Genomic DNA, 26,103 nt, shown 5'->3' on the forward strand with positions numbered 1-26,103 from the left:
GGCGGCCGGCGGCGGCGCGGGGTCGGGTGCGGGCGGCGGCAGCGCGGCCTCCGCGCCTCCATAAGGCTTTGCCTTTCCGACTTCAGCTACAGTGTTAGCTAAGTTAGGAAAGGAGACCCCGAGGGCCCCGGTTCTCCCGCTCCCTGCCCCGCGGTCCTCGGTGCTCGGCGGGGCCCGCGCCTTGCACGCCTTGCCTTGCACGCCTTGCACGCCCTGCTCGCCCGGAGCCAGCGGCCGCGGCGCTGCGGGGTCGCCCGGGGTCATGCCCAAGGCCGGGGAGCAGGCCCGCCAGGGAGGATGCTGCGGTGAGTGGGGCGGGGGCTGCGGGGGCGGGGGCGGGGGGACAGAGTGAAGAGTTAGGGTGCAAGGGGCGCCCTCGTGCCCTCTGGGGGTCCCCACCTAGTGACCGGCGGTGCTAAGGGAAGAGCCCGCGCCTGCGACAAATGCACGTGTGTGTCCCACAAACGAAGTCGTAATAACCGTGTTTGATAAGAAAAATGAGCGTGGCAGCCCGCGCACCCAACTCACCGCCCCTCTCGCTGTCTCGCAGGGTCCCTAGCAAACTACCTGACCTCCGCCAAATTCCTCCTCTACCTTGGCCACTCCCTGTCCACTTGGGTAAGTGACTGTGCACGGTGACTCTTACAACAGACTTTTGCATAACTTCTTGTTTCCTTTCGTTCGGACCAGTTTCATGAAGCCATCCTCCAGGTTGGCCAGGCAGCGAAAGGAAGAAACCATCCAGGTACACCTGTTCTAATGAAGAAATTATTTTCACCAAAGATATTTTCCCGTAGGGGTTAGTAAGTGCTACTGAATTATCATACTTTGTATATAGATGAACAACCCTCCAAAGATAAAATGAACAAACAGGGATATTTGCAATGCCTGTAAATTTGTAGTTTGCATTTCAAGGCTTAGTAAATGGTAAAATTTGCTACTAAGAATGGACGAATGTCTCCTGTATCTTCTACTTCTACATAAGCTATTTCTCACTTTCTTCTTTTGTTAAAATGATAAGCTCCAGCATATTACACTACGAAAATAGAGTAGAATAGTAGAGTGACTGACTTGCGCTAAAAATAGCATACTCAGATTAACTTAAATATAATTGACCTAAGAGCAAATATCTGAGTGATAAAAATCCTCTGCTTTAAAAATGTCACCCATTGGTAGATCTGTGTGGGGCATCTCAGGCTATCTTAAAAACTATCACCCACTGAAAATTAGCCATGATATTCATAATCTCCCTCCGACTTCCTCTGTTGTCCTAGAAGGCCAGTGTTTCATGGGCCTAGGTTCCTCCATCAACACCCCAAAAAAGAATAATCCCAAAAGGATGCTGGGTGTGTGCTTAATTAAAGATTAGAATCTTTAAACAATTGTTCTTATTGCTGAAAAGCAGTATCTGGGTAAATTCTTTTTGTGCCTCATATATGATATTTAATTTAAAAAAAAATCACATGTAAGGAGGAAGAATTTTTAGGGTGAATTTTGTGAATGTTATTTTCTTTCTAAATTGGGAACTTCTATGGGATCATCCTTAAGGCGTGAATGCAGACTATTGTATGAGGAAATCTGTACCCATGCCCTGGGGAAATTATTAAGCTAGGTTATCAGCTCTTTAAGAAATAGCAGTTCAAAGATGGCTTTGGCTTTTTAGAAGGGCCAGCTCCTATCTCCCCTGAGGCTGAGACGAGGATGACTCTGCAAATACACGTAAACAAATTGAGTGTGTTTGGTTTCCAATAGCTGATGATTCTAAGGAGAAGTCTAGTGAAACTACTCCTAATTATATCTAAACCAATAGTTTTCTTTTTCCCTCCATTTAATTTAGTAAGTATTAAGTATTTTAAAAGCCAGTAGCCAGTGGTGGAGACAGTATCTGAAGCTGTCATCTTGTGACCTGGGCCTCTCTCCTAGGAGAATGAGGTGCCTCACTCCCAAACACTCATTATGTTGTTTAATGTTTATATGCCCTTTCGGTATTTGGTTGGGAGGTCAGATTTGCCAAAAGGGTGGAACTCTGGTTGTTCCAGGAGGATTTTTTTGTCAGAGTAATTAGAAGTCCCACAAGAAAAGTGACAGACATTTACCCCTACCTTACCGTAAGTTGAGCATAGGGACTTCTTGTGGAACATTGGATCAAAACAAAACAAAACAAAACCCAACAACTACAACTGTATAAGGTTGAGTGGAGTTTAACTTCTTGTTGCAAAAGAGGAATGCTCACTAACTAGATCATTCTGCCTTTTAAGTTTTGTCTCCTGTTCGACACTGATTTTGTTCGAACAAAATCTATGTGCTTATGTGTGTGTATACACAGATACACCTCCTGCCTATTTATCCATTCCCCCCGCAAACTCTACCAAATCATGGTTTCCTATACCCTAAAAATAGAGGTGTTAGCCTAGAAGGTTCTATGTGTGTGGGGCTGAATGCCCTTTGTGTCTGTCTGCCAGTAGATCAGTGCATCTCTCCCCGTACTGTCAGGATACAAAGTACTGCAAGAACTGGGTCTTGTTGTCAAGGGCCTTATAACATAGCTTGGGCTTTAAAAAAATGTATCTAAAAAAAAAAAATGTATCTGGTCGCAAAAACCTAACCAACAGCAGAAGGCAACGGAGAGGGGTGGCCAGTAGTTTATTTCTTGCATCATTATCCTACGGGCTGTGTGTTCATAATCTGGATGTCTGCACGGCCCCAGCCCTTATTCCTTTCAGGCCTCTGCTCAGAGAGGTCTCTACGTCACGCTCAATGCCACCTTCCGTGCACGCTACGTCATATTTCCTCGTAGCAGTTATGCCACCTGCACTGCTCTAGGCTTGCCCTTGGTCTCGGCCCCCTGGGTACAAGCTACATGAAAGTATGGACCTTGATTTTATGTCCCGCTGGGTTTGTCACGCCTGCAGTAGTGCTGGGTACATAGGGCCTCTCGCTAAGCAGTGCGGGCCTAAGCACTGGGATCCTTCATTCACAGATACTCAGTTGGCCCCCAGCCCTCAGTCCACTGGGGTACACGGGCATGTAAACAAATCATCAAAGTACAGGGAGCGCACATAGGAGGGCAGGAAATGGATGTAAGGAAGGAATGGGTGGGCTCGAAACTGCACTTGGTCAACATTTACTTGGACTTTGCCTGATTCTTGGGCTTCTTGAGCATGGACTCTGTTGCCACTTAGAGCCCAGACCCTTTAGGAATTGAGGTAACTAGAGCAATTTGATGCCTCTCCATCAAGGAGGTGTTGTGTCATATAAAGATAAACCAGAAAGAACATTTTCATTTAGTAGCACTTGTTTTGATGGCCTGCTGTGGAAGAATCTAAAAATCTTGTGGGTATAAGATAGTTAAAAAACAAAGAAAGAAGCAGTAGAAAGTAATATTTTTTATTCTTTACGTTAAGAGAGGAAATTCGCTCGTGGAGGCAACTTGTAGTTTAGGGCATGTGTGTGTTTTTTGTCTTTTCCTTGGGAGCTCTTCAGAGGAATGGAGATTAAAGTAGGGGAGGTACTTTACTTACTCTTTATTCCTAAGGGAGCCACTTGCTCTCCTTATGCCATTGTATTCTAATTCAGCCTGGATTTGCTTCTCTTGTTAAAGATCAAGAAAACAGTTTGTTATTCTTATTGACATCTTCCCCTTAATATAAAGTTGTCTTTTTATTGGTTGCAAACCAATTGTGTGTCATACACTTTTAATCATTTAGTACAGTAGTATTTGAAACTTAAACAACTCCTGCTTGATTTAAGCTTTCTCTTATCAAAACAAACACAAGCTGTGTCAGAAATACTTGGGTACGGTGCTGGTTAATCCTCAAAGTTTTGAACGTTCGTGGAACTAATCTAACGTACCAGAACGACATGACTGATAAATCAGTCTAGGGTTTTGCCACTTATTTTATATTTTCTCATTTACAGTTGGGATTCACTACGTATCTACTCCTTTTTGGTTTCATGGTATCTAATCTGGGTCATGCACTTGGCTGAGGTTTGAGAGTGCAGAATGTTCTAGAGCCACATTCCAGACCGTCAAGTTAGAATCAGTCTTTCACACATGGTGCTTCCACTGGCTTCCAGTGTTTGATTTAACATTTATTTGATCATATGCACCCAATCCACCGAGGCCCTGATGTTACGTTAATTTTGAATTGCATTTCTAAATTGTGTTCCTAATCTCCTATGTCAAGGTTTCTCTATCTTGGTACTGTTGCCATCTTGGGCTGAATAATTATTTGTTGTGGGGACTGCCCTATGCAGTTGTAGATGCCAGTAGTACCCCCACTCCCTGCTCCCAGAGTTGTGACAACCCAAAACAGTTTCAGACATTGCCAAGTGATCTCTGGAGGGTAAAAGCACTCCCACAGAGAAATACTGGTCTACAGGAAGATTATTGTAGATGATTGCTATTGTATATGTGCATCAATTTTAAATTTTAAATGCATAGGATTATTGCCTTGGTTTTATTGATTTTTTTACATTATTTGATAGACCAGGATAATACTTTGCTCCTGATCCATTAAATTTATCAAACAGTTGTTAAGAGACTTTGGAAAGAACCAAGACTCAGTACTTCCACATTGAGTCAAATTCATAAGTAACTTAGCCTGGAAATTTTGTTTCCTGTAGTGATTTCCAGGGGTAGGTTATAATAGAACATTGTTGTCCTATTTTATGTTAACTCAGAAGTCAAAGTTGGAGCCAAAAATCTCAGAATAAGACCCATTAAATATTTCTTACACGTTAATTTACCTGATTCATTAAAAGTTTTTTTTTGCATTTTGCAGTAATGAATTCCAAAATTTCCTATATAGTCTGAAGAAATAATTAGATTTTTTTCCCCTTTCAAAACGCATCTGTATTAAAATGTTCAAATGAAAACCTGCTTATGGGTTTATTTCTGACATTTATATAAATGAATTTGCCCATATTAATTTCATCTTTCTGAGCCCTGCTCTTTTTTGACTTTGAAATAGTGCATGGATTTTATATGTATGTATTTATTTATTTATTTAAATAAATTTATTTTTTATTGGTGTTCAATTTGCCAACATATAGAATAACACCCAGTGCTCATCCCGTCAAGTGTAGGGCATGGATTTTAGAATGTTAGAGGCCAAAGAAACCCTACAGATCATATAGTTCATTCTTCTCAGTTTACAAATTGGAAAGCTGGCTTTTTCTTGACATTCAAGGCATATGAGTGTTTATAGGCAATACTGTAGTTTCATTCTGGTTCAGTAGCAAAACTACTTTATGCCTCTCAAGTCAGGATGGGTCAGTTCCAGGCCCGGGTAGAAACCTGACATGAACGGGAACACATTTTGTCTCCAAAAGCCTTCTTTGGTGTGGAGGAAACTACATTTTTTTTTTCTAGAGTGATAAGCAGTACGTGTGTTTCATTAATATCATGTTTTTTGGGTTTACTTAGTAAATGGGCCAGAGCATTTTCCGTTGGGCCATGATGGATGGTTTTAACACCTGACCCATGCTCAATTCATAGCGAAGTTGTTGACTTTGAAAATCTCATGGCGTAGCTGGAAAGTACCTTTTTGATAAGGAAGCAACTTCCTGAGTAGAACTGACTAGAAAGTAAAAAATGATTTCATCAAAACATTTTCTCTTTTCTTCTTCAAGGGAGATCGGATGTGGCACTTTGCCGTGTCCGTGTTCCTGGTAGAGCTGTATGGAAATAGCCTCCTCCTGACTGCAGTCTATGGGCTGGTGGTGGCAGGATCTGTTCTTGTCCTTGGAGCCATCATCGGTGATTGGGTGGATAAGAACGCCAGACTTAAAGGTGAGTAGCGGTAAACTAAGGCTCTATATTCGTGGGACCCATGCCTGAGCTAAAGAGAAACCAGTGTGACTGACCCATTGCATCTGCCTGCCACTCCTGAGTGACGGGATGCTCAATGGCAGCACTTCTGCCTGGAGGGTCCTGGGGCCTCTGCACAAAATTGGAATGCCAAGATATTAAGCTTATAGATTTTTTTTTTTTTTTGGCTCTTTGGCAGTTCTTGAATTCCAGATGTTAATAATTAACACCATAGTTCTTTTCTGGGAGGAATGTTAAACATTAAAAGTTTGCCTAACTCTGGTGTTTTTTCTAACCATGATTTGCACTGAAATCTGTTGGTATGATGTTGCTGGGGCAGCTTTAACATCTGTCCTCTGAGTTACAGTGTTTCATATAGACGCATGTGTGAGGAAATAAAAAACTGTATATTTAAGGGAGAGTGTCTGAGTCTGGGTCGTGGAGAGCTGAATTACAAATTTTTTAGGGAAAAGGAAGAAATGACATTTATTCTAGCACATTAGTGCGGTTTTGTATAGGAAAGAGAGAGAGTGATTGAACAATTCAGTTATGCAGAGTGTAAGGGCAATGTAAATAGTAAAATCAGGGCAGAATTTTCCTGAATTTTATAGTTGGTAATGCCAAGACCTGGCCACGTCTGTCTTAGATGTTGGAGAAAGATTGAGGTATCAGTTTCCTACAGTGCAGAAAACTGCCCCTGGATGGAGAGCAATTTGGATCATCAAATTCCAGGACCCGATGCTATTAGTGAAATGGTCAAGATGGCCTTTGTCTGTCGTGACAATAGATAGACCAAAACACGTATAGGATGAAGTCTACGAGAAAAACATTCCTAGTGTTTACATCATTATTTATAGGAACGGAGGAATATTATACACAGAGACCTCGTGACTCATGGTGGTTGCACACTGGAAATCTAGGTTGGGAAAGAATGTTGAGTTGGATGAGAAAGTGTGTGGTAGGATAGTGGTCTCCGGTTCATCCCATAGAATCCACTCAGATGTCACCTTCCATGAAAACCTCTCCCGTTTCTAGGCCGAGTTCATCATTTCTTCCTCTGTGCCCCCAGGAGGCTTTGTCAGTACCTCTGCCACCGCACTGACCCTCTTACAATGACCTGTTCGCATATCTTTCCTTCCTCTGGTCCATGGACTCCTGAAAGCCAAAAACCTCGTGCAGTTGATATTTAAATCTTGTGCAATGAAAGAATGAGTTCTATGTTGGGATTTTATTCTACACTAATTTCAGAAAGCAGGTTGTTTCAGGCTCTTCTATGATCTTCCAACCCAGCACGAGCTTTGCTGCCCTTGAAGACAAGAGCCCTAATTATACGTTACATACACGACTCTCTGTATTCTCCGAAGTACTTTCATGAGTATTTTATTTGAGCACCATAATGACCTTATAAAGTAAAGAAGGCAGGAATGGCTTGTCATCCTCAGTTTATAGACACAGGCATAAGGGACATTATGTGTCTTGTCCAGATTACCTCCCCTGGTGATGGCACAGAAGAGATTCCAAGTAAGACGGGGGTGTGTTATGTGGTCTACTGACCAGCCTTACTCCAGTACTTCGTCTACATGGAATTTCCTAGCATTTCCTACATGGCCTTTCGCATTAGAATGCCCAGAGGGATGCACTGCTGCTCTTTATTCTTGGCGAATCTTTGTGTGTCATCCCTACTTCTGTACACCATCTGATCTTGTCTGATTCAGCCCACCCTAGAGGAGGTTATGGAGCCCACGACCTCTTCCTTAACCCAATCGATAACTTCCTACATATTCTTATTTTAACTTAAGCAATAAAGAGCTAAGAGACGGATCTTGTCTATGTAATGTAGTTGTTTATGACAGCAAACTTGGAAGAGAATCAACTAAATCAAAATGTGATCATTATGAATGGCTTCAACTACTTCATCCTTCTTGCAAATTTTATTGGTCTGGTTCGATATGGTGGGTCCTACTAGAAATAGTTCATTCAGGATTCACTTCAGGAATGTTTTTTTTTTTCCCTTGTAATAATTTGCATAGACATTAATGTAGTAGTAGAACAGGAATGTGTGGACAAAGATGGGCCCATTGAGGTATTTTGATTTAGTGACTACTTTTATTTCTCCCTCTGTACAGTGGCTCAGACTTCGCTGGTGGTACAGAATGTTTCGGTCATCCTGTGTGGAATCATCCTGATGATGGTTTTCTTACATAAAAATGAGCTTCTGACCATGTACCATGGATGGGTCCTTGTAAGTTCTCAGTGGAATTCCTAATGGCAGAAAGTAGGACACCCAGTAGTGGTAAAAAAAAAAAAAAATGGAAACCCTTTGAGACTAGGGAATAATTTTTTGTAAAGACACTATTGATCTCTGTATCCACTTTAATATCCCCTACAGTTATTATGTTTTCTTTCAGTTCTTTTACCCATGGTAGGCACTCGTTAAGTATTGTTTGAACTTTACCTTTGTCCTTTTGGGTTCTTCTTATTTGTTTTTAATGGCACTTCTAAGAGTTTATTAAACAATTCAGTTGTTTTCAGCTTATTATTATTAACCTATAATTTGTTCACGTTATATAAGAAATGTTATCCATGAAAAAAAAAGGTTATCCATGTATTTATTAATGTGTCATGATTGTGTTCCTCCAATAATAATTGGTATTTCTGTTTGGGGTCATGGACTAAGTAACTTCTTACACCGTGGTCTCATGATAGCTTGATAAAAAAAAAAGAGAAAGATTTTTGAGGACAGAGTGGAAAATAATGGATTTAATGTTGCTGTTGAATCTCCTTATATATTTAGACTGATACTGAGACCTTCAAGGGCAGATCGGACATTAAAATCTTCTAGCGTATTCCCTTTATTTTGTTGATGAAAAAACTAAGACAAAGTGATGTTAGTTTATTACCTATTGCCATGTTGCTAGGAAATATCAGAACTCTGACTTAAATACCTTCTCACTTCCCCTTCAGCATTTTTTCCATTTTGAGAAGAAATTACAAACTACCCCCATCCCATGTTAACACTTACTATGATAACTGTGTCACATGAAAGTGCGTATGGCTTTTATAATTTTTGTATGATGTGTATTACAGATGATACAGATTAGGAAAATATTACGTCCTTTAACTTGACCTTTGGTACTTAACGTCTCATGTCTACAAAGTAAAATTATTTCTTGTGGCTTTATGAAGTTAAAAATTTTATTATTATGCCATCAAAGACCATTTTAAAGTACATTGTACGTGCAGTGAAGTAGGTACGTGTGGTGAAACTGACACTTCAACTCCACTTTTTTCCTGTAATCCCTCAGACTTTCTGTTATATCCTGATCATCACTATTGCCGATGTTGCAAATTTGGCCAGTACTGCCACTGCCATCACGATCCAGAGAGACTGGATTGTTGTTGTTGCTGGAGGAGACAGGAGCAAATTAGCAGGTAATCGGGTGTTGCCTTTTAACTAAATGGGTTATTAGGATTCACTTTAAGTCAGAGGTAGTAAATGAGGCTTGAGCTTTTTCTTCTGGGTGTTTTTTAAAAAATAAATAATTAATTAATTAGATGGAGGAGGGAAAGAGCAGAAGGAGCGGGACAGGGAATCTCAAGCTAACCCCACTCCAAGTGTGGAGCCTGACGTGGGGCTCTGTCCCAGGACCCTGAGATCATGACCTGAACCAAAATCAAGAGTCAGCCCCGTAACCAGCTGAGCCAGTCCTGCACCTGTTCTGGGACTGTTGAAGAACAATAGGTTGAAAACATCGTCTTTGTCTTATCATCACATTGTCTCAGTGCGATGATTTATCTCACTGTTATAAAGTTATTTATAGGACAGTAAACTTCTCTTTTATTCTATACAAACCTGGCAAGTGGAAAAACATTTCTTTTGAGCTCTTTCTTTTAAATTCTGCTAACATTCTCTAAATGTTTACTTAAGACTTAGAACAGTGAAAATCTGGCATGGGATTATATGAGTCATACCATGAATTTTATTTTTCTCCCAAGCGAGTGGAAGCGCATTAGTCCTAAAAGAGACTCTAGTAGTTAATTCCTGCAACTTTAAAGTTACAATCTAGAACTTTTATTACATTACATACAATGTAACATAATTGCTGTTACAAATATGAAAGAAATTAAGGCCAGAATATGATTTTTAAGAAGCTTACAATCTGGGCAGCCCGGGTGGCTGAGCAGTTTAGCTTCTGCCTTTGGCTCAGGGCATGACCCCAGGTCCCGGGAACGAGTCCTGCGTCGGGCTCCCTGCGTGGAGCCTGCTTCTCCCTCTGCCTGGGTCTCTGCTTCTCTCTCTGTGTGCGTCTCTCATGAATAAATAAAAAAGAAGTTTACAGTCTTAGTTGCCCCTGAGGGGCACTTGACGGGATGAGCACTGGGTGTTATACTATATGTTGGCAAATAACTCCAATAAAAATAAAATAATAAAATAATAAAATAAAAAAACTCCAATAAAAATAATACAAAAAAAAGAAAAAAAATCTAGTTGCCCAGCGGAAACATATACAAGCGGCCAGAGAAAGACAGAAGAAAGCTTACACGGCAACATGTCCTACTGCATCGATACCACTGGGCTCAGAAGAACTCCTGCCCTCCACCCTCCCTCTGCCCCCTGACACAGACGCACAGGGACTGGTAAGGACACAGGCTGAAGGACGAGGGCACACTGTCCCCTGATCAGCTCGGCCGAAGCGGCCCGTTGAGCTAAGGGCTATCACAGGCCTGTTGCCCAGCCGTCCTGCCCGACGAGGAAGCCGTTGCCGACGATTTAAACGGCTCATCCCAGGACAGAGGGTGGGAGTAGGCGCTGGGAGAGCAAGCGACTTGGGGCCACGTGGCTGAAAAAGGAAAGAAAGTGGTGACAGAAAGGAAATGAAATCTTTGGAAGGTGCAGAGGGAGAAAGAGAAATTTGCTTAAGTCACCACCTTGTTGCGGCAGAGTCACGATCTGGGCGAAACCACAGTGACTCGGAGGAAGGCGTTTGAGTAGGAGGAGTTAGCACGGGTGAGGGCTGCTCCAGGACATGCTTTTTGCAGGTGAAGCAGTGATTCTCACTGATTTTTTTCCCCTTCCTGTAATCACTTACTGATAGGAAATAATTTCATGTCCGTTTGTCACAGTAAACTGTAAGATAAGGCTTTGTCCTATTTTGTTTGTTTTTTCCCTGTTATTTCCTTTCTCTCTTTAACATACTATTTTAAGTATGTAATACATGTCCATGGTTTAAAATTCAAAGGGTATTAAAAGATATGTTTTGGAAGTAGATCACGTACATATCTGCTAGAATATATTTGGGGGGTGGGAGTTGGCTTTTAAAGTGGTTTTCTTTTCTCTTAATCTGAATTTCTTTTTTTAATTTTTTTTAATTTTTAATTTTTATTTTTTTATTAATCTGAATTTCTTAACTCATTTTGACTCTGAAGTCTGGAGGGGAGGGAAGTCCTGAGGAAAGTGAAAGTTACCCAGAATCCTTAATTTATTCTAAATATCTACATAAAAACAAAAAACAAAAAACACCAAAGATTCCATGTAACTTCGTGGGCCTTTTGATGTCCCAGAACAAAAACAAAAATGGGGCCTTTCTCTGCTGCCCCTTATTACCAGGAATAATTGCAGAGTGGGAGAGACTAGGCCAACCAGTCCATTTGCTAACCACCTTGAGTTTCTCAAGTTTGAGAAAGGAAGTGAGCTGCCCGTCAGACTTTGGCCCGTTATGAGCTGTTAGTCCTTGGTGCCTTTTTGCTTCCAGCCAGCAGTGCAAGCGAACAGCCTAGTGAAGGAAAACCTCCGCGTCATCTTTCCTCAAGGTTAAACATCCACATCTGTTAAAAAAAATTAATTAAGGGCTGTGCTTCGAAGTAGGATAGAAACTTTTCTACGTCAGAAGGTCAGCAAGGATCTAACCATGGATTTTTGGTGCTGCTTCTGCTGTAAGGCAAAGAAAGTTGAAGGATGGATGGGAGGCGGAGAGAGGAAAGATAGAGAAAGAAAGGACGGGTGCAGGGATTCCACCTGCCACCCCAAGTACCTGTGGGCATGAGTCTCTGGACACAGAGGCACCTGCTGCAGCCAGGATCGTGGATGTCGTGGGCGTTTTGCAGGCTGAGTTTTGAGTCACCAGTGAAAACTCTTAGGAACCCATGCAGGGGACGAGGCAGGGCTGCTGCGTGTGTGTGGCCTCGTGTGCTCGCGTCCGCAGTGGGCAAGGGCGGTGTGCACAAGCAGGAGAGGTTGTGGGCTGGATACGCGGCGCTCCCATTCTCTTGCCCCAGTGTTTCTTGATTTCAGAGTAGGTCTTAAAATTGGAAGTTGTATCACCGAGGGTTTAAAAAAAGAAAAAAAAAAGAGCAGGAGACCGTTTCCCTGGAATGTGAAAAAATTTTAGAATTTCGGTGGCATCAGGCCAGACTATCAGCTGTTAACATCTAGTTTGGATGGTTCCAGAAAAGGAATTGTTTTCCTACATAAATACTGTTAATTAATCTGTTAACTGATTTGCCTGGGTCCTTGCTTTAGTGTTCTATCGAGACGTTGTCTTGGGCCATGACCCGTAGCCTGTCAAACCCGTTTGAAGCTCCTTCCTTTTCCCAGACTTGTGACTCTGTTTTATTTCCCTCCCTGTTTCTTGGTCAGCCGTGGTTGGTCCTGGCTTCTGAGGTTCTGGGCCCTCCGTCCTAACATCTGCCAGTTGGCGCGGTCGCGTATGCGAGCTGCGTTTGTCATTGGAACTCTCTGCACTAAAAATCACCCCGTATTTAAGGCAGACGGATGCGCTCGGCACCCCTTGCCCAGCGGGTCAGCAGCTGATGAGGTCGAGGGACCCTCCGCAGTCGCAGGTGGCGGGGCCCGGCGGGCTCAGGGTGCAGCAGCCTTGGGTCCTGGGAGGGAGCCAGGCCAGGGCCCTGCTGCGCGGGGCCGCTTCCCCCCTGCCTGCCCCTGCTCCCGCTCGCTCTCTGCCAGATAAGATTTTTTTAAAGATAAAATAGTAGCAAGTAGCTGTTTAATGTGAGTCCTGCGCCGCGACTGTACTGAGAACAGTTGCACCAGAGCCGTGAGCACACGCGTGTGTTTGCATTGCAACAATGAGAAGCTTGTCATGAGGATGTGTTCGCGTGTGCAGAGGACATGCTTGCCTCCCTCTTCGGGGTAGGATGGCTCGGCCTTTGTCACAAGCCGTCGCACGACCATCGAGCTGCCCAGGCTGCCCCCCTGTACCCGGGCGTCGCCGCCTCCCAGCCCGGAGCTTCGGGTCGCCCAGCACCCGGGCAGTGACAGAACAGCAAGTCCTTTCGACGGTGCTGACCTAGCAGCTGCCACAACGTGTGTGTGTGTCCGGGGGGTTGGAGGCCGGGGGGGCAGGAGGTCGGGGGGCTGGAGGCCAGGGACTGGAGGCTGGGGGGCTGAGGCCGGGGTACTGGAAGCCGGGGACTGGAGGCTGGGGGCTGGGGCCGGGGGCTGGGGCCGGGGGGCTGGAGGCCAGGGACTGGAGGCTGGGGGCAGGAGGCCAGGGGGGCAGGAAGCCGGGGGGCAGTAGGCCCTGGTGGCTTGCGGTGGGTGGGTGCCACCTGGCAGGGGTGCAGCGTGTCACTGTCCCACTGGTGCCACCCACTGTAACTGGCTGGAGGCTGCTGGGGCCGCGAGCACCAAGAGGAGGAGCTGGCAGTGGCCTGTGGGGGGACCATATGTCCCGTACCACCTCCCCCAGGTGCCGGCGGGACTGGGACTGCTCAGTCCTCCCCTCTACTCCGAGGGGCAACAAGAAGGCACCTTGGTCTTGTCCTCCACCCTGACCCCGTTGTGTGCTCCCGTGGGCACCCGTCTCTCCAGGCCACCCGCTGCCTTCCCAGCTCACTCCTCCTGCCCCCATCAGCCCCGCCACCTGCCACCTGGCCGGCACCCACAGATCGTTGCTGGTGCTCCCTTGTCCCTGCCTGTCACCCCTCTGCTCTCCCTTCCCCACCCAGCTGCAGTGCCAGGCTGGGCCTTCCGGCCGCACGGGACCACCACCAGCATCTGGCCTCATGCACTTGGTCTCTGTTCCTCCTGCCACTTTTCTTTCGTGAGAGCCCGCTGAAATCATTTTTGCTCACTCCCCTCACTTAGCGTTGGTGATGTGGGGCTCAGGTTGGCCCTTCATACTGCCAGGTGATCGTCCTACTGTCTGCAGGAGGACGAGGTCTCACCTCCTTTCTCCTTGCACAGTTCATCCACATCTCCTCTCCCAGCCTCGCTTCCAGTGATGACCTTGCTTTTTGTTTTACTGAGAAAATAGGAGGAATGAGGAGTCCCGTGTGCCCCCACCGTCACACCTGCCCGAAGCCGAAGCTGTTTGGGTGGTCTGCGCCCTGCTCGCATCCCTGGCTCCTCTCCAGGAACTCGTCTGCTTGTGCACCAGGCTCAGGCTCCATCCCTTCTTGTCATTCTCCGCTGCATGTAGAAGTGCAGTAGTTTTGCTCTTCAACATTTTCACCTCTCTCTACACCTCCGCCCCCCGCTTCTCTGTTCTCCTTTTCAGCAAAACTTAAGAAAAAAAATGTCTAGGCTCACTCTTCTCAACTCCCCTCCACGGTCAGGGCTTTACTTTCTATGACGCCAGGAGGCAACGTGCACGTTGTGAATCCAGGGGATGCCACTCACTTAAAATAGCATATAAGTGGCATCTCTATCTCCTGGAGCTGACACCAGCCTCTTAAACCAACCTCAGTCAGGCATTTGCCCTACTGCCCTAGCAGAACTACTCTTTTTTGAGGTTCCCCAACCTTCCACGTGACCAATCTGGAGCTTCTTGTCAGGGCTCATCTTCCTTGACCTATCAACTTGACCAAGCGGCACTTGCCAGTTGAATACCCCCTCCTCTTGGAATCAGTTGCCCCAGGGCTTCTAGAATACCACAGTCTCCTGGTTTTTCTCCTCTTTTACTAGCTCCTCCTCATTTTCCCTGACCTCTAGGCATTGACATGCCTAAAACTGGATCCTCAGATCTTGTCCCTTCTGGCTCTACACTCAGTCCCTTGGTTGACCTCATCCAGTTTCACTGCTTTAAAACTCAACCAGCTGGGGTGCCTGGGTGGCTCAGTCAGTGAAGCATCTGACTCCTGGTTTCTGTTCAGGTCATGATCTCAGGGTCATGAGATCAAGCCCTGAGTCCGGCTCCGTGTTCAGCGTGGAGTCTGCTTGTCCCTCTCCCTCTGCTCCTCCCCTCACTCACACATGCTCTCTCTCTCAAATAAATAAACACATAAAATCTTAAAAAAAAAAACACCCAAAAACTAAACTCGACCAGCTGATGACTACCAAACCTGGCACCTACTTCTTTTCCTCAAGTCCAGACGTATTTAACTGCCCAGTTGATGTGGCCTCTTGACGGTCAGTAGGCCTATGAAAATCAGCATCTCTAAACTAAGTACTTACTCTTTTGCCCCAGACCAGATCCTTTTGAAGTCTTTCCTTTCCCAGGAAGTGGCGACTCTATCCTTCTGTTGCTCAGGAAAAAAGCAACAAACTTTACAGTCCTCCCTAATTTTTCCCTTTCTCTCACACCCAATATCTAATCACTTTGCACGACTTCCTGATTTTACCTTTGAAGTGTATCCAGCATCTATTTCTCCATCTCCATTATTACTGTCCTGGTTCATGCCACATCGTTTTCTACCTGTCGTCTTGCCTCTGCTCGTCTGCACATCCCTCACCCTCATGCTACACCTCAGAAGCCAAAATGAACCATTAACAGTGTGTCAGACCGCGCCACCTCGCTGTTCATTAGCTTCCAAAGGCTCGCTGACTCATCATTGTCCAAGTTGACATCCATAGAATGTTCACGAGACCCTGCGTGACTGGGCCAGTCCGCCTTCCCTCTCTGATCTCATCTCTTCCTCACTCTGCTTCAGCCCTGCCAGCCTCCGTGTTGTTCTCTTACACTCTAGGGAGCTCCTCCTGCCCCAGGACTTTTGCACCCCCCTTGGTCTGGAATCCTCATTTCACCAATATCCACATGACAGGTTCTTTTTCCTCCTACTGCTTCATGTCTCTGCTGTGATGCTCTTTTCTTCAGTGAGCCCTTTCCTGACCCTGCCATATTTAAAATTGACATTTCTCTTTTCCCCTGAGCACTGTCTATGCCCTTTTGTGCTTTATTGTTCACCCTAATGTTGAATTAACATCCAACATGCTGTGTGTGTATATATCTGTATATATGTTTGTTGATTAACTCTTCTTTCCCCATGTGAAGGTAAATTCCATGAGGACAGGGCAGGATATTAATTTTCTTTATAGTGACAGATTCGGTGCCTAACTCATAATAGGCATTTAATAAATGTTGAAAAATGAATGTAGAGTCACTTCATTTAAAAAGCTGATGTTTTCTAAAAAAAAAAAAAAAGCTGATGTTAGACTGATTTATGCAACCTCAAGGGAATCATGATTTTTGAAGCAAATTTAATGTGACTTGTTCCAAACAATAAATTATTTCCAAACAAAATGGTATGGAATGTTTATGGAAATTTGCATTTTAGGAATCTAAGCTCTTGGATTATGAGTTTGTATTATGTAAGTTGGCAGTCTCTCTTTGATAGTTTTGCACACTTTTCTACCTCTTTTACCTCCCTCTGTAGATATGAATGCTACAATACGAAGAATTGACCAGTTAACCAACATCTTGGCCCCCATGGCTGTTGGCCAGATTATGACATTTGGCTCTGCAGTCATTGGCTGTGGTTTCATTTCGGGGTGGAATTTGGTGTCCATGTGTGTGGAGTACTTTCTGCTCTGGAAGGTTTACCAGAAAACACCTGCTCTAGCTGTGAAAGCTGCTCTTAAAGTAGAGGAAGCTGAATTGAAACAGCTGAATTTACATAAAGGTAATCTCAACACAATGATCAATTCCTTTTATTCTGATGTTTAGACCTTAGACGTTGGTGAAGACCAAAACTATGTCGAATTTATGTCAGGTTTATTACTGCTGAAGGCATGCATGAGGTTAGATATATCGCTTTGGTAGATGAGTCACAACCCTGGGGTTGGATGGCCTGAGGACAATTCTGGTTTGAATCTCAGGGGGTTGAAGTGGAACCGCTGGTCCTTTTCCTTAATGTGAGTAGTAGACATGGAGGGGAAATTAATTGAGGGATGGCTGGGAAAAATTGAGCCATAGGAATGGAAAGAACAATGGGGAAAAAGAGAGAATAAGAAAATTCCTAAGAGTCTGTGAAGAGAGGAGTTACATGGCTATTTGTAGAACAGTAGAAGGGAGTGCGGGCATGCAGGTGGGCATTTCCCAAGAAGAGAGGAAGTTGGGCTTCTGGGTAAATGGAATCTTAACAGGGCCCCAGAAAAGAAGATGCTGTGTTTTTCCAATTATTATATTTTTATTTGGCGGGTTTTCCTGTTACTGACTTTGGTGGGTGTACAATTCTTTTTTTTTTTTTTTAAAGGCGGGAGTATAATTTCTAACGGGGGTGGTGGGGAAAGGGAGACAGACCACATGAGAGAGACGGGTATCGGTAGTATGTTGTTTATTTAATATAAATGCTACTCGGAGATTGTTCCATGGCTAAAATTCTTAGATTAGTCAAAGCAAATACATACTATATTGATACATATAATGATGTCTTTTATTAACAGAAACTGAGCCAAAACCCTTGGAGGGAACTCATCTAATGGGTGAGAAAGACCCTAATGTCCATGAGCTTGAACATGAGCAAGAGCCAAGCTGCGCCTCCCAGATGGCCGAGCCCTTCCGCACCTTCCGAGATGGCTGGGTCTCCTATTACAACCAGTCAGTGTTTCTGGCCGGCATGGGTCTTGCTTTCCTCTATATGACTGTCCTGGGCTTTGACTGTATCACCACAGGGTACGCCTACACTCAGGGGCTGAGTGGGTCCATCCTCAGTATTTTGATGGGAGCATCAGCCATAACTGGAATAATGGGAACCGTGGCTTTTACTTGGCTCCGGAGAAAATGCGGCCTGGTTCGGACTGGTCTGATCTCAGGATTTGCACAGCTTTCCTGTTTGATCTTGTGCGTGATCTCCGTGTTCATGCCTGGAAGCCCCTTGGACTTGTCTGTTTCTCCTTTTGAAGATATCCGTTCTAGGTTCATTCAAGCAGAGCCACTGTCCACAATGACACCTACAAAAGTACCTGAAATCATCTTTACAACTGAAATGCACATGTCCAACGGGTCTGACCCTGCTGGTATTTTCCCAGAGACGACTCCCAAATCTGTGCCCATAATCTCTGTCAGTCTGCTGTTCGCAGGCGTCATTGCTGCTAGAATCGGTAAGTCTTTTTTCTCTGTGTTGATGAACTAGAGTGTCTCTTTGCAATGTAGGTTCAGAAAACTCAACGATAAATAAATGACCTGAAATATTCTCTGAGTGTGAATTTAAGCAAAATCCATTATTTATCCTTATGTATGTTCCCGTCTTTAATTATGAAAATTTTATTTTATAGTTTAAAATGCAGTGTGTATATATGTACATATACTGTCTTAAAACATGATTAGGGCTTGAAATTTTTTTATAGATGAACATCTTAAGTATTACTCCCGATATAACTTAATTTTCCAAAAGATACGAGCTTTAATAATCATAATGCCATTTAGTAATTTAGAATCTTTATATTGCTATATCTCTACCAAAAGGACTATAATTTAAAGGATATTTGTAGAGGACAAAGTAAAAAAGATAATGTTTTTGGTCTCAAAAAAAAAAAAAAGACATGGTAGCTGGAAAAAAAATCCTTCAAAAGTTTGTCTAGCTTTTGTGTATTTATAGTATGCTTTGCCAAACAAATGGATTTCCTTCCAAACAAATGGAAGGAAACACTGTGTAAAGACTTCTTACAAGGCAAAATTTAAGTAATTATTAATAGAGTACTGGTGAATTATCTCTGCCTGAATTCGTTCTTGAAATGAAACCGTATTTATCTTGCGATAGAATGCAATTCATTAATTTATCAAAGACAATTAATATTCAAGGAAGACAGCTTTATTGTAGGGGCTTTAGAACCCAGGAAGTAAATGTAATAATGGTTTAAAGTCTCCTTAAACTTTAACCATAAGGATATGTTAGTATGTTCACTTTGAGCCTTAAAAATACTCTTACTTATAGTAAGATTTATTGTCTCTGATTTCAGAGTTTTGCTTTTGTAGTATAAATAGTCACAGAAAAATTGAATTAAGAAGTTTGTAGGGGATCCCTGGGGGGCTCAGTGGTTTAGTGCCGCCTTCGGCCCAGGGGTGATCCTGGGGTCCCGGGATTGAGTCCCACGTCGGGCTCCCTGCATGGGGCCTGCTTCTACCCTCTGCCTGTGTCTCTGCCTCTCTCTGTGTCTCTCATAAATAAATAGAATTTTTTTAAAAGTTTGTAGGTTAGACTTATTACTGTACGGTGGCTATAAAAATCATTTCTTGAGGCCACTAGTAACCTAGTATTTTCTATTTTATTTTTCAAGTTTTTATTTAAATTCCAGTTAACATACAGTGTAATATTCCTTCCAGGTATAGAATTTAGTGATTCAACACTTCCTTAAAACACTAGTATTTTTTAATGAAAAATAATTCTCAAAGGCAAGGGTATGATGAATATATATACTTGGTGACTTTAAGGTAAAGGGGCCAATGTGTATTTTGCACGTGTCACCATTTTTAAACTGTAAATCATTTGAAATGTAAAAGCTATAAATTAAAATTCAGTCTTTGTAACAAATACCTTTTATTATAGGTCTTTGGTCCTTTGATTTAACTGTGACACAGTTGCTGCAAGAAAATGTAATTGAATCTGAACGAGGCATTATTAATGGTGTTCAGAACTCCATGAACTATCTCCTTGATCTTCTGCATTTCATCATGGTCATCCTGGCTCCGAATCCCGAAGCTTTTGGCTTGCTTGTGTTGATTTCAGTCTCCTTTGTGGCAATGGGCCACATCATGTATTTTCGATTTGCCCAGAAAACTCTGGGCAGCAAGCTTTTTGCCTGTGGTGCCGACGATGAGGAAGTCACGAACGAAAATCAAGCGAATACGTCTGTCGTGTGAGACGAGTTAACTGCTGCTGCCCTTGCTACTAGGTTCTGTAGAGCACACGTGCTTAGCTTGGACTTCAGCATCCCCCCCAATGGCTAGGTGTTTCTCTCTGGTTTGACCCCGGTCGTACTGTGAGGGCTAAAAGCTAGTTCAGAGGCTTAGGTCAGAGACAATGAGCTGGTTAATTTTCCTTACATTTAAGGATGGAAAAAAATAGGAAAAGAAAAACTCAGTTTAAGCGTAGAGAATAAAATGGTAACACTGATTTTTCCTATTTCTCGTGAGCAGACCAAACTTTACAGGAAGAGCGGTTAGTCATGTGATTGAAGTCGTTCTTTGGCAGATATTTGTTATCTGTGCAAGAGTTCAGAGGTCCCCCCCCCCGACTCATTTGTATCCACGTCTAGCTAATGCACTTTCTTTTAGCATCTTAGTCACATTATAGAAAACACGTTCTGCTTCAAGTGTGAAGATGGGAGTTTGATGAGCAGTATTATTCTCCGTGATCCTGCTGATTGTGGCGGTTCGCGTGCATGTGGGAGTGCGGCCCACGGCCTCACTGCGCCCCTGGGCCCTTGTTACCCTGCGGGGCCGCTGTGCCGTGCGCCCTAGCCCGTGGGGCCCTAACCCGGGCTCAGGGCCTGGCCAGGTCACGCGCAAGGGCACGCTCCCGGGGCTGGCACCGTGTCGCTCAGGACAGCCGTCCCGCCACCTGACGGATGGAGCTTTCCACCAGCAGATGAAATGTAGAAAGCAGGCTCACGCTTGGGAAGCTTTTGTTTTAAAATCATTTGATTTACTTTAACACATGCTTGGGCAGAGCGTCTTTACTTTCACTGTTTTGTACCAAGGAGTCATTTTTACCCAGTTGTAGCCGAGACTGTTCATAAATGTGTCCCTTTCGAATGCCTATGAGGAGAATGGAGGGAGAGAAACACGTTTCATGGAGTTCTAGAAGACTGCTTACAGAACTGCTTTAGGGTCCTCGAGCCCTCGTGACCTGCGGGCCCTGGGCCACCCGCGTGCACTTTCCAGGAGGCCCCCTCCGGCCGCCAGGGCTAACCTTTTCCCTGTCGGATGATGTACTGATTCCTGTTGTAAAATCTTTGTAAACTATTTCTATATAAAAACATTTTTAAAATCTTGATTCTTCTTTCCTGAGTTGCGTTCCTCAATTATTTGACATTGTTTTTGCTACAGCACATCTGCCTGGGACACAGGGCATTGTCCCCCTGCCGGGTCCGCGGCCTCATACCCTAATATTTAGGGTCGCTCCACTCTGCGTGTGTACGGGTTACGGCGGCCCCCATAAGCACGGTCACGATGAGGCCCAAGCGCTCTCCCCTGACCTGGCGGAAGTCATGAGCCCTCGGAGTTCAGGTTTTCCTTCTGCAAAGTGGGGAGGCCGCCCTGGCGCCTGCCCCGCCCACCCCCCAGCTCCCCTGCTCCGGTCAACCAAGCACGGTCCCTCAAGGTCCTGCGGACCCCCGATGGGGCGGCGCTGGTACTAGGGGCCGGGCCCAGCAGAGCCACTTGCAGAGGCCACCCGGCCTCCCTGCCTCCCGGCCTTCCGGGGCCACATCCTGAATTCAGCGGATGTTTACTGAACACTTGATCTGGGCTGAGGCGTCCGGGATGCAGCTTTGACTCACTCAGCGTTGATCAGAGGCCCCTTTTCTTCCCCCTCCAATTGGGAAGTTGGGCACTTGGGTCATCACTCCGAGGCTCTGGATCTGCTCGAGGCCTTTGCACAGACAGTTGAGGAGTCTGTGAGCTTTGGCTGCTCTTCTGGAAGAGGTCCTCTGTTCCCTCCCCTGGGGTCGAGCTGGGGTTGGGCTTTCTGGCCTGAGTGTTTGCAGCTGTAACTCAAGGCCTGTGACCTTGTAAAATGGATAGAATCCTGTTAGCAAAGGAAGGTCGAAGTTCTTAATGTGGAAATTTTGCCAAATTATGGGTCTGGGGAGGGAGAGAGAGGCTGTGTAGGAGGAAGGAGCTTGGAGTTGGAGACCTGAGCGGAATTTTTACAGCTGCCTCTCTTATCTTTGCAGAGTATTCAGAGCGGGGGTGGGGGTGGGGTGGGGGGGGGTGGAGTATCGCTGCTGGCCTGGGGCCCTGCTGTTTACCCCGTCAGGCACCCGAGTAGGCGGTGGGGTGGGGAGGTGACCTGGGCCTGTGTCCGGGCCTGTTTCTAAACCAGGGTACAACCTCAAACACCTGCAGGGTCACGTAGGTAACGATGAACCAAGTGGATCTGATACAGGAAAGTGGCCTTTGATTTAACTTGTAATTACATTTCACAGAAGAATCACTTATTTTGTTCCCAAACACAAATTATTACGTGCTTGTCGTGCTTCATTCCATGTGGGCTTCTTGTGCTGTTTGTCCCAAAGTCCGTTCTCTCAACATAGGCATTCTCTGCCTACTGAACGCAGAAAGCCATCTTCCTTCCCATAAGGAAATAGGCCTTCTTCCACTTTTTCTTGAATCATCTGGTTTGCTTGATATTCCTTCCATTGCTCCCTGCCTCGTCCCTCACCAAAAAGAAAGAAAAGGTAGAAGTTTCTTTCCTATTCCCCATAGGACAAAAAAATAACAATGCAAGAGGTGCACTGAATGGGACCCAGCCCAGGAAGTGGGGGGCAATGGTGTGGTAGGGCTCTGGCAAGCTCCAGGGGCAGGTGTGCGGGCCCTGTGTTGCATCTTTCGATCTTTCAAGAGAGGCTGGGAATCCGGAATTTTGTGCAAAATCTCCAAATTATTAACGTACTGGCAAGTAATTTGAAAATGCTAAAACATCTTCCCAGCCAAACAATCTATCTATGGGCTACCTCTGAGCCATTTTTGAGTTTTTCTCTACGAGGATAGCCTGTGAACAAGAGGATGATATTCTAGTAAAGCGAAAGAGAGGAGGTATATACACCAAAATTGTGGAGTATGGAGAACAAGAAAGAACCGGGCAAACGTATTCATGGTGAAAAATGTTAAGCTTTTAGACTTCCTTTAATAGAGATCATTTAAGGTCAAATGATCTATTCATTTATTACCTGCCATATTGACATCAGTGAGCATTCTTTATTCCATGTGGTAAGTTTACACTGTTGGGTTAAAGGATAATGATGATTTTAAAAACCTTTCTCTTTTTAAAATTTTATTTATTTATTCATGAGAGAGAGAGAGACGGAGACAAGAGGGAGAAGCAGGCTCCATGCAGGGAGCCCTATGCGGGACTCGATCCCGGGACCCCGGGTCACGCCCTGAGCCGAGGGCAGATGCTCAACCACTGAGCCACCTGGGTGTCTCTAAAAAAACTTTTAAAGTTTTCCTGAATTAGGTAGTATGCTCCTGTTTTGAAAAAGAAAAAGTGAGAACAGAATTTTATATTGACAAAGTCTCCCTTCCCATCCCACTCCCAGAATCCGCAGGAGAGCCACTGTGAACACTTTGAGGTGTATCCTTACAGATAATTTCTTTGTAATAAGTTTTAAAAATAACTCTTTATGCCATTATTTGGTTGCTTCACCAAGATTATATTGATCTCTGTCTTTATACCTGCTCATTGATTTATAAGTGTGTATTTTCCCCCAAATTCTGAGTTCAAGTCATGTTTGCATTAAGACTGTTGATAGAGCCATTTGATGGGATGAGTGCTGGGTGTTATATGTCGGCAAATTGAACTTCAATTAAAAAAAAAAGGCTATTGATAGAGCAATTAAAAAATTTTAAAACAGAGTAAAAACTTTCAAAACAAAGAAGCAGTATACAAATCTCTAGTCTAACACATTTATTATGATTGAGAAATAAATTTAGTATGAGATTCCATTCAGCCAAGACAAAAGGCCACTGGATTTTTACCTTTTCCCCCCAAATGACACTTACTCGAAACTCTTTATTCCCTCAGTTAAACATTACCACTGCTGTAACGACTCCCTTTTTCCCCTGGGTCCACCTTTCAGAATAATCTTTGCTATCAGGACATTTTTGTTTTACAACATAGTAATTCAAGAGTAGAGTTGAAATGTTGGGAGAACCTTGTGACAACACATACACATGTAGCACAAACAAGTCTGAACTGGCTACGTTTAAGTCACACGTTAAAGGTTAAATGACTTTTTTCCTTATATGGATACTTGTTTACATTTTCCAAGTCCAAAAGGGAGCAAATATTTTATCTAAAGGATGGACAAATGAGAGATCAAAGTACAAGTAAGTGTTTTTTTTTCCACGTTCTTCACCCTGGCCTTTGTGCAAATTAGTATATATTTTTCTATTTTCACATTTCCCTTATTGTATTTAACTGGGAGAAAGGTGCGCCACAAAGTTCCTGAAATGGTTATATTCTCAACTGTCTTAGAAAGTGGTTGTCTGGGGATCCCTGGGGGGCTCAGGGGTTTGGCGCCTGCCTTTGGCCCAGGGCGTGATCCTGGAGTCCCGGGATCGGGTCCTGCGTTGGGCTCCCTGCATGGCGCCTGCTCCTCTCTCTGTCTCTCTCTCTGTCTCTCTCTCTCTGTCTCTCTCTCTGTGTCTCTCATGAATAAATAAATAAATCTTAAAAAAAAAAAGAAAGAAAGAAAGAAAGCGGTTGTCCTTAACTCATGTAGGCAGTTGTAGTGGCGCTAATACAAATGTTAATCTAATTAAATTGATTGAAGATGTAAGGGGATAAATCTGTTTTATGGCAATTAAAACACTTCAGGAGAAAAATACGTTTGAAGAGCTGATTTTCAAAGACTTCGCGATAGATGATCCGTGGTAGGCAGGACGTGGTCGCACAGTGACTCATACCTCAAGGAATACTGGGACCTGCCCTGCGACCTGGCCTAGTCCTGAAACACGGCCATCCACTGCTAGGCTCCTGTTCGCTCCTGTGTATTTGACCAAGTAGAGATGCGTATCTTCTTATCTGCTAATTATAAGGTGCCTAAATAAAGGAACTTCTATTTAACCATGTGATTTGTCAGCACTTTATGTAATCCTCACCGCAACTCAGTGAAGAAGGTATTATCACCTGTGCTTTATAGACAAGGAAGCGGAGTCTGGGGGTGAGGGTCACGGGCTTGCACAGCTGCGGGTGGCGAAGAATCTAAAGTCACTTCTGTCCCCAAAGGCTCTCCTCTTTTCACACCCCCACCACGGGCTTTGTGTCATGGGACATGTCCTAAAATCCGGAAGGTCCCTAAGGGGACCGTGTGTTTACTGACCGACTCGCTGAGCCAGAGGGTTTCTGCATTTCCAGGCGCTGAGGCCTTTCCATGCACAGCCGCCACACCCACTCGAAATGTCTTAGTTGGTCCTTCGCAGCATTCATGACGCTGGGGGTGCATGAGGAAGGTGTATGGGGTGTGCTTCCCGCACCCCTGCGAGGTGGACGGGAGATGCCCAGCAGCAGCTCAGAGCCCTGGGTTCAAGTTCTGGCCTTGTCACCCAGCTTCTGTGCTCCTGGGCCAGTTGTGTAGCTTCCCTGAACCTTTGCTTGCACAGTGGGAGAATTAATCGCCATCTCATAGGGCATTAGCATTTTTAGCCCAATACGTGACATGGAGCCACCAGGAAAGTGTTTCTCAAATTCACATGAGAAAGATTTAAGGCTCTTCTCTGTTCCAATATAATTCATTTTTACCTGAATTATTCTTATGTAACTGTGTCCTGTTGCATGAACTATTCAGTCAAATACAGCAATTAACTTTACCTGTTCATTTTTTTTTCTTCAAATGTAACATATTCCTTTTGACAGTGAAGACCTATAGACGGATCTGTCTAGAAGAAAAGTACACTGAATATACATTTAGTTTTAGGTCTTTGGAAAGCAAATGACTGAGATTTCTTTTGTGGACATTGTAAAGAACCTCTATTTTTAGAAACAGGAAAATCCTCGTCACTGTTTTTAATTCTAATATTTCCTAAGCTTCTAGGCACTTCTCTGTAAACGAGAAGGAGAGAGCAGCAGAGGATAGAGGGGATGAAGAGAAGACGGGTGAAAGAAGGCAGGTAAGACACTGGGGCATGGGAGGGGAGTTCACTTGCCCACCCTTGTTTGGGCAAGGATCCCACGGAGCACCTGTGTTCATCCAGTCCCCTCCGCAGGTGTCCCTGGGATGACAGGAGACGAGTACCCATAACCCTCAGCTGCTTTTTCTGGCTTGTTCTCAAGCAGGGATAGACTCCTCAGCAGATTAAGGGTACGTCCCTGGTACAGAACCAAGCAGCTGAGAAAGTACCGCCACGTCGCCCTGGTGCAGGAGCCACAGCACAGGCCGAGCCGCCTTT

The 26,103-nt window shown here is 44.4% G+C and overlaps 1 protein-coding gene across 2 annotated transcripts; it reads left to right on the forward strand.

Moving 5' to 3' along the window:
• Positions 1-20,986, forward strand: SLC40A1 (solute carrier family 40 member 1). Of its 2 annotated transcripts, none has more exons than XM_072813326.1 (8): positions 1-305; positions 551-745; positions 5,635-5,794; positions 7,939-8,054; positions 9,118-9,244; positions 16,427-16,672; positions 17,436-18,092; positions 19,538-20,986. In XM_072813326.1, exons 2-8 carry the CDS (start codon positions 695-697, stop codon positions 19,849-19,851), a joined length of 1,671 nt encoding a protein of 556 aa, XP_072669427.1. In that variant the 5' UTR covers positions 1-305; positions 551-694; the 3' UTR covers positions 19,852-20,986. The 2 variants fall into 2 exon arrangements, with proteins under 2 accessions (XP_072669427.1, XP_072669426.1); XM_072813325.1 differs by having other exon boundaries at positions 551-618.
• The last annotated feature ends 5,117 nt before the right edge of the window (positions 20,987-26,103 follow it).

Source organism: Canis lupus, chromosome 36, assembly GCF_048164855.1.
Source record: "Canis lupus baileyi chromosome 36, mCanLup2.hap1, whole genome shotgun sequence".
NCBI lineage: Eukaryota > Metazoa > Chordata > Mammalia > Carnivora > Canidae > Canis > Canis lupus.

Excerpts from the sequence above, each read along its gene's own strand:
- SLC40A1 (XM_072813325.1), top strand. The coding sequence starts at position 263 with ATGCCCAAGGCCGGGGAGCAGGCCCGCCAGGGAGGATGCTGCG. Across the intron at positions 5,795-7,938 it reads TAAGAACGCCAGACTTAAAG|TGGCTCAGACTTCGCTGGTG; the intron begins GTGAGTAGCGGT and ends CCCTCTGTACAG. Across the intron at positions 8,055-9,117 it reads TGTACCATGGATGGGTCCTT|ACTTTCTGTTATATCCTGAT; the intron begins GTAAGTTCTCAG and ends GTAATCCCTCAG.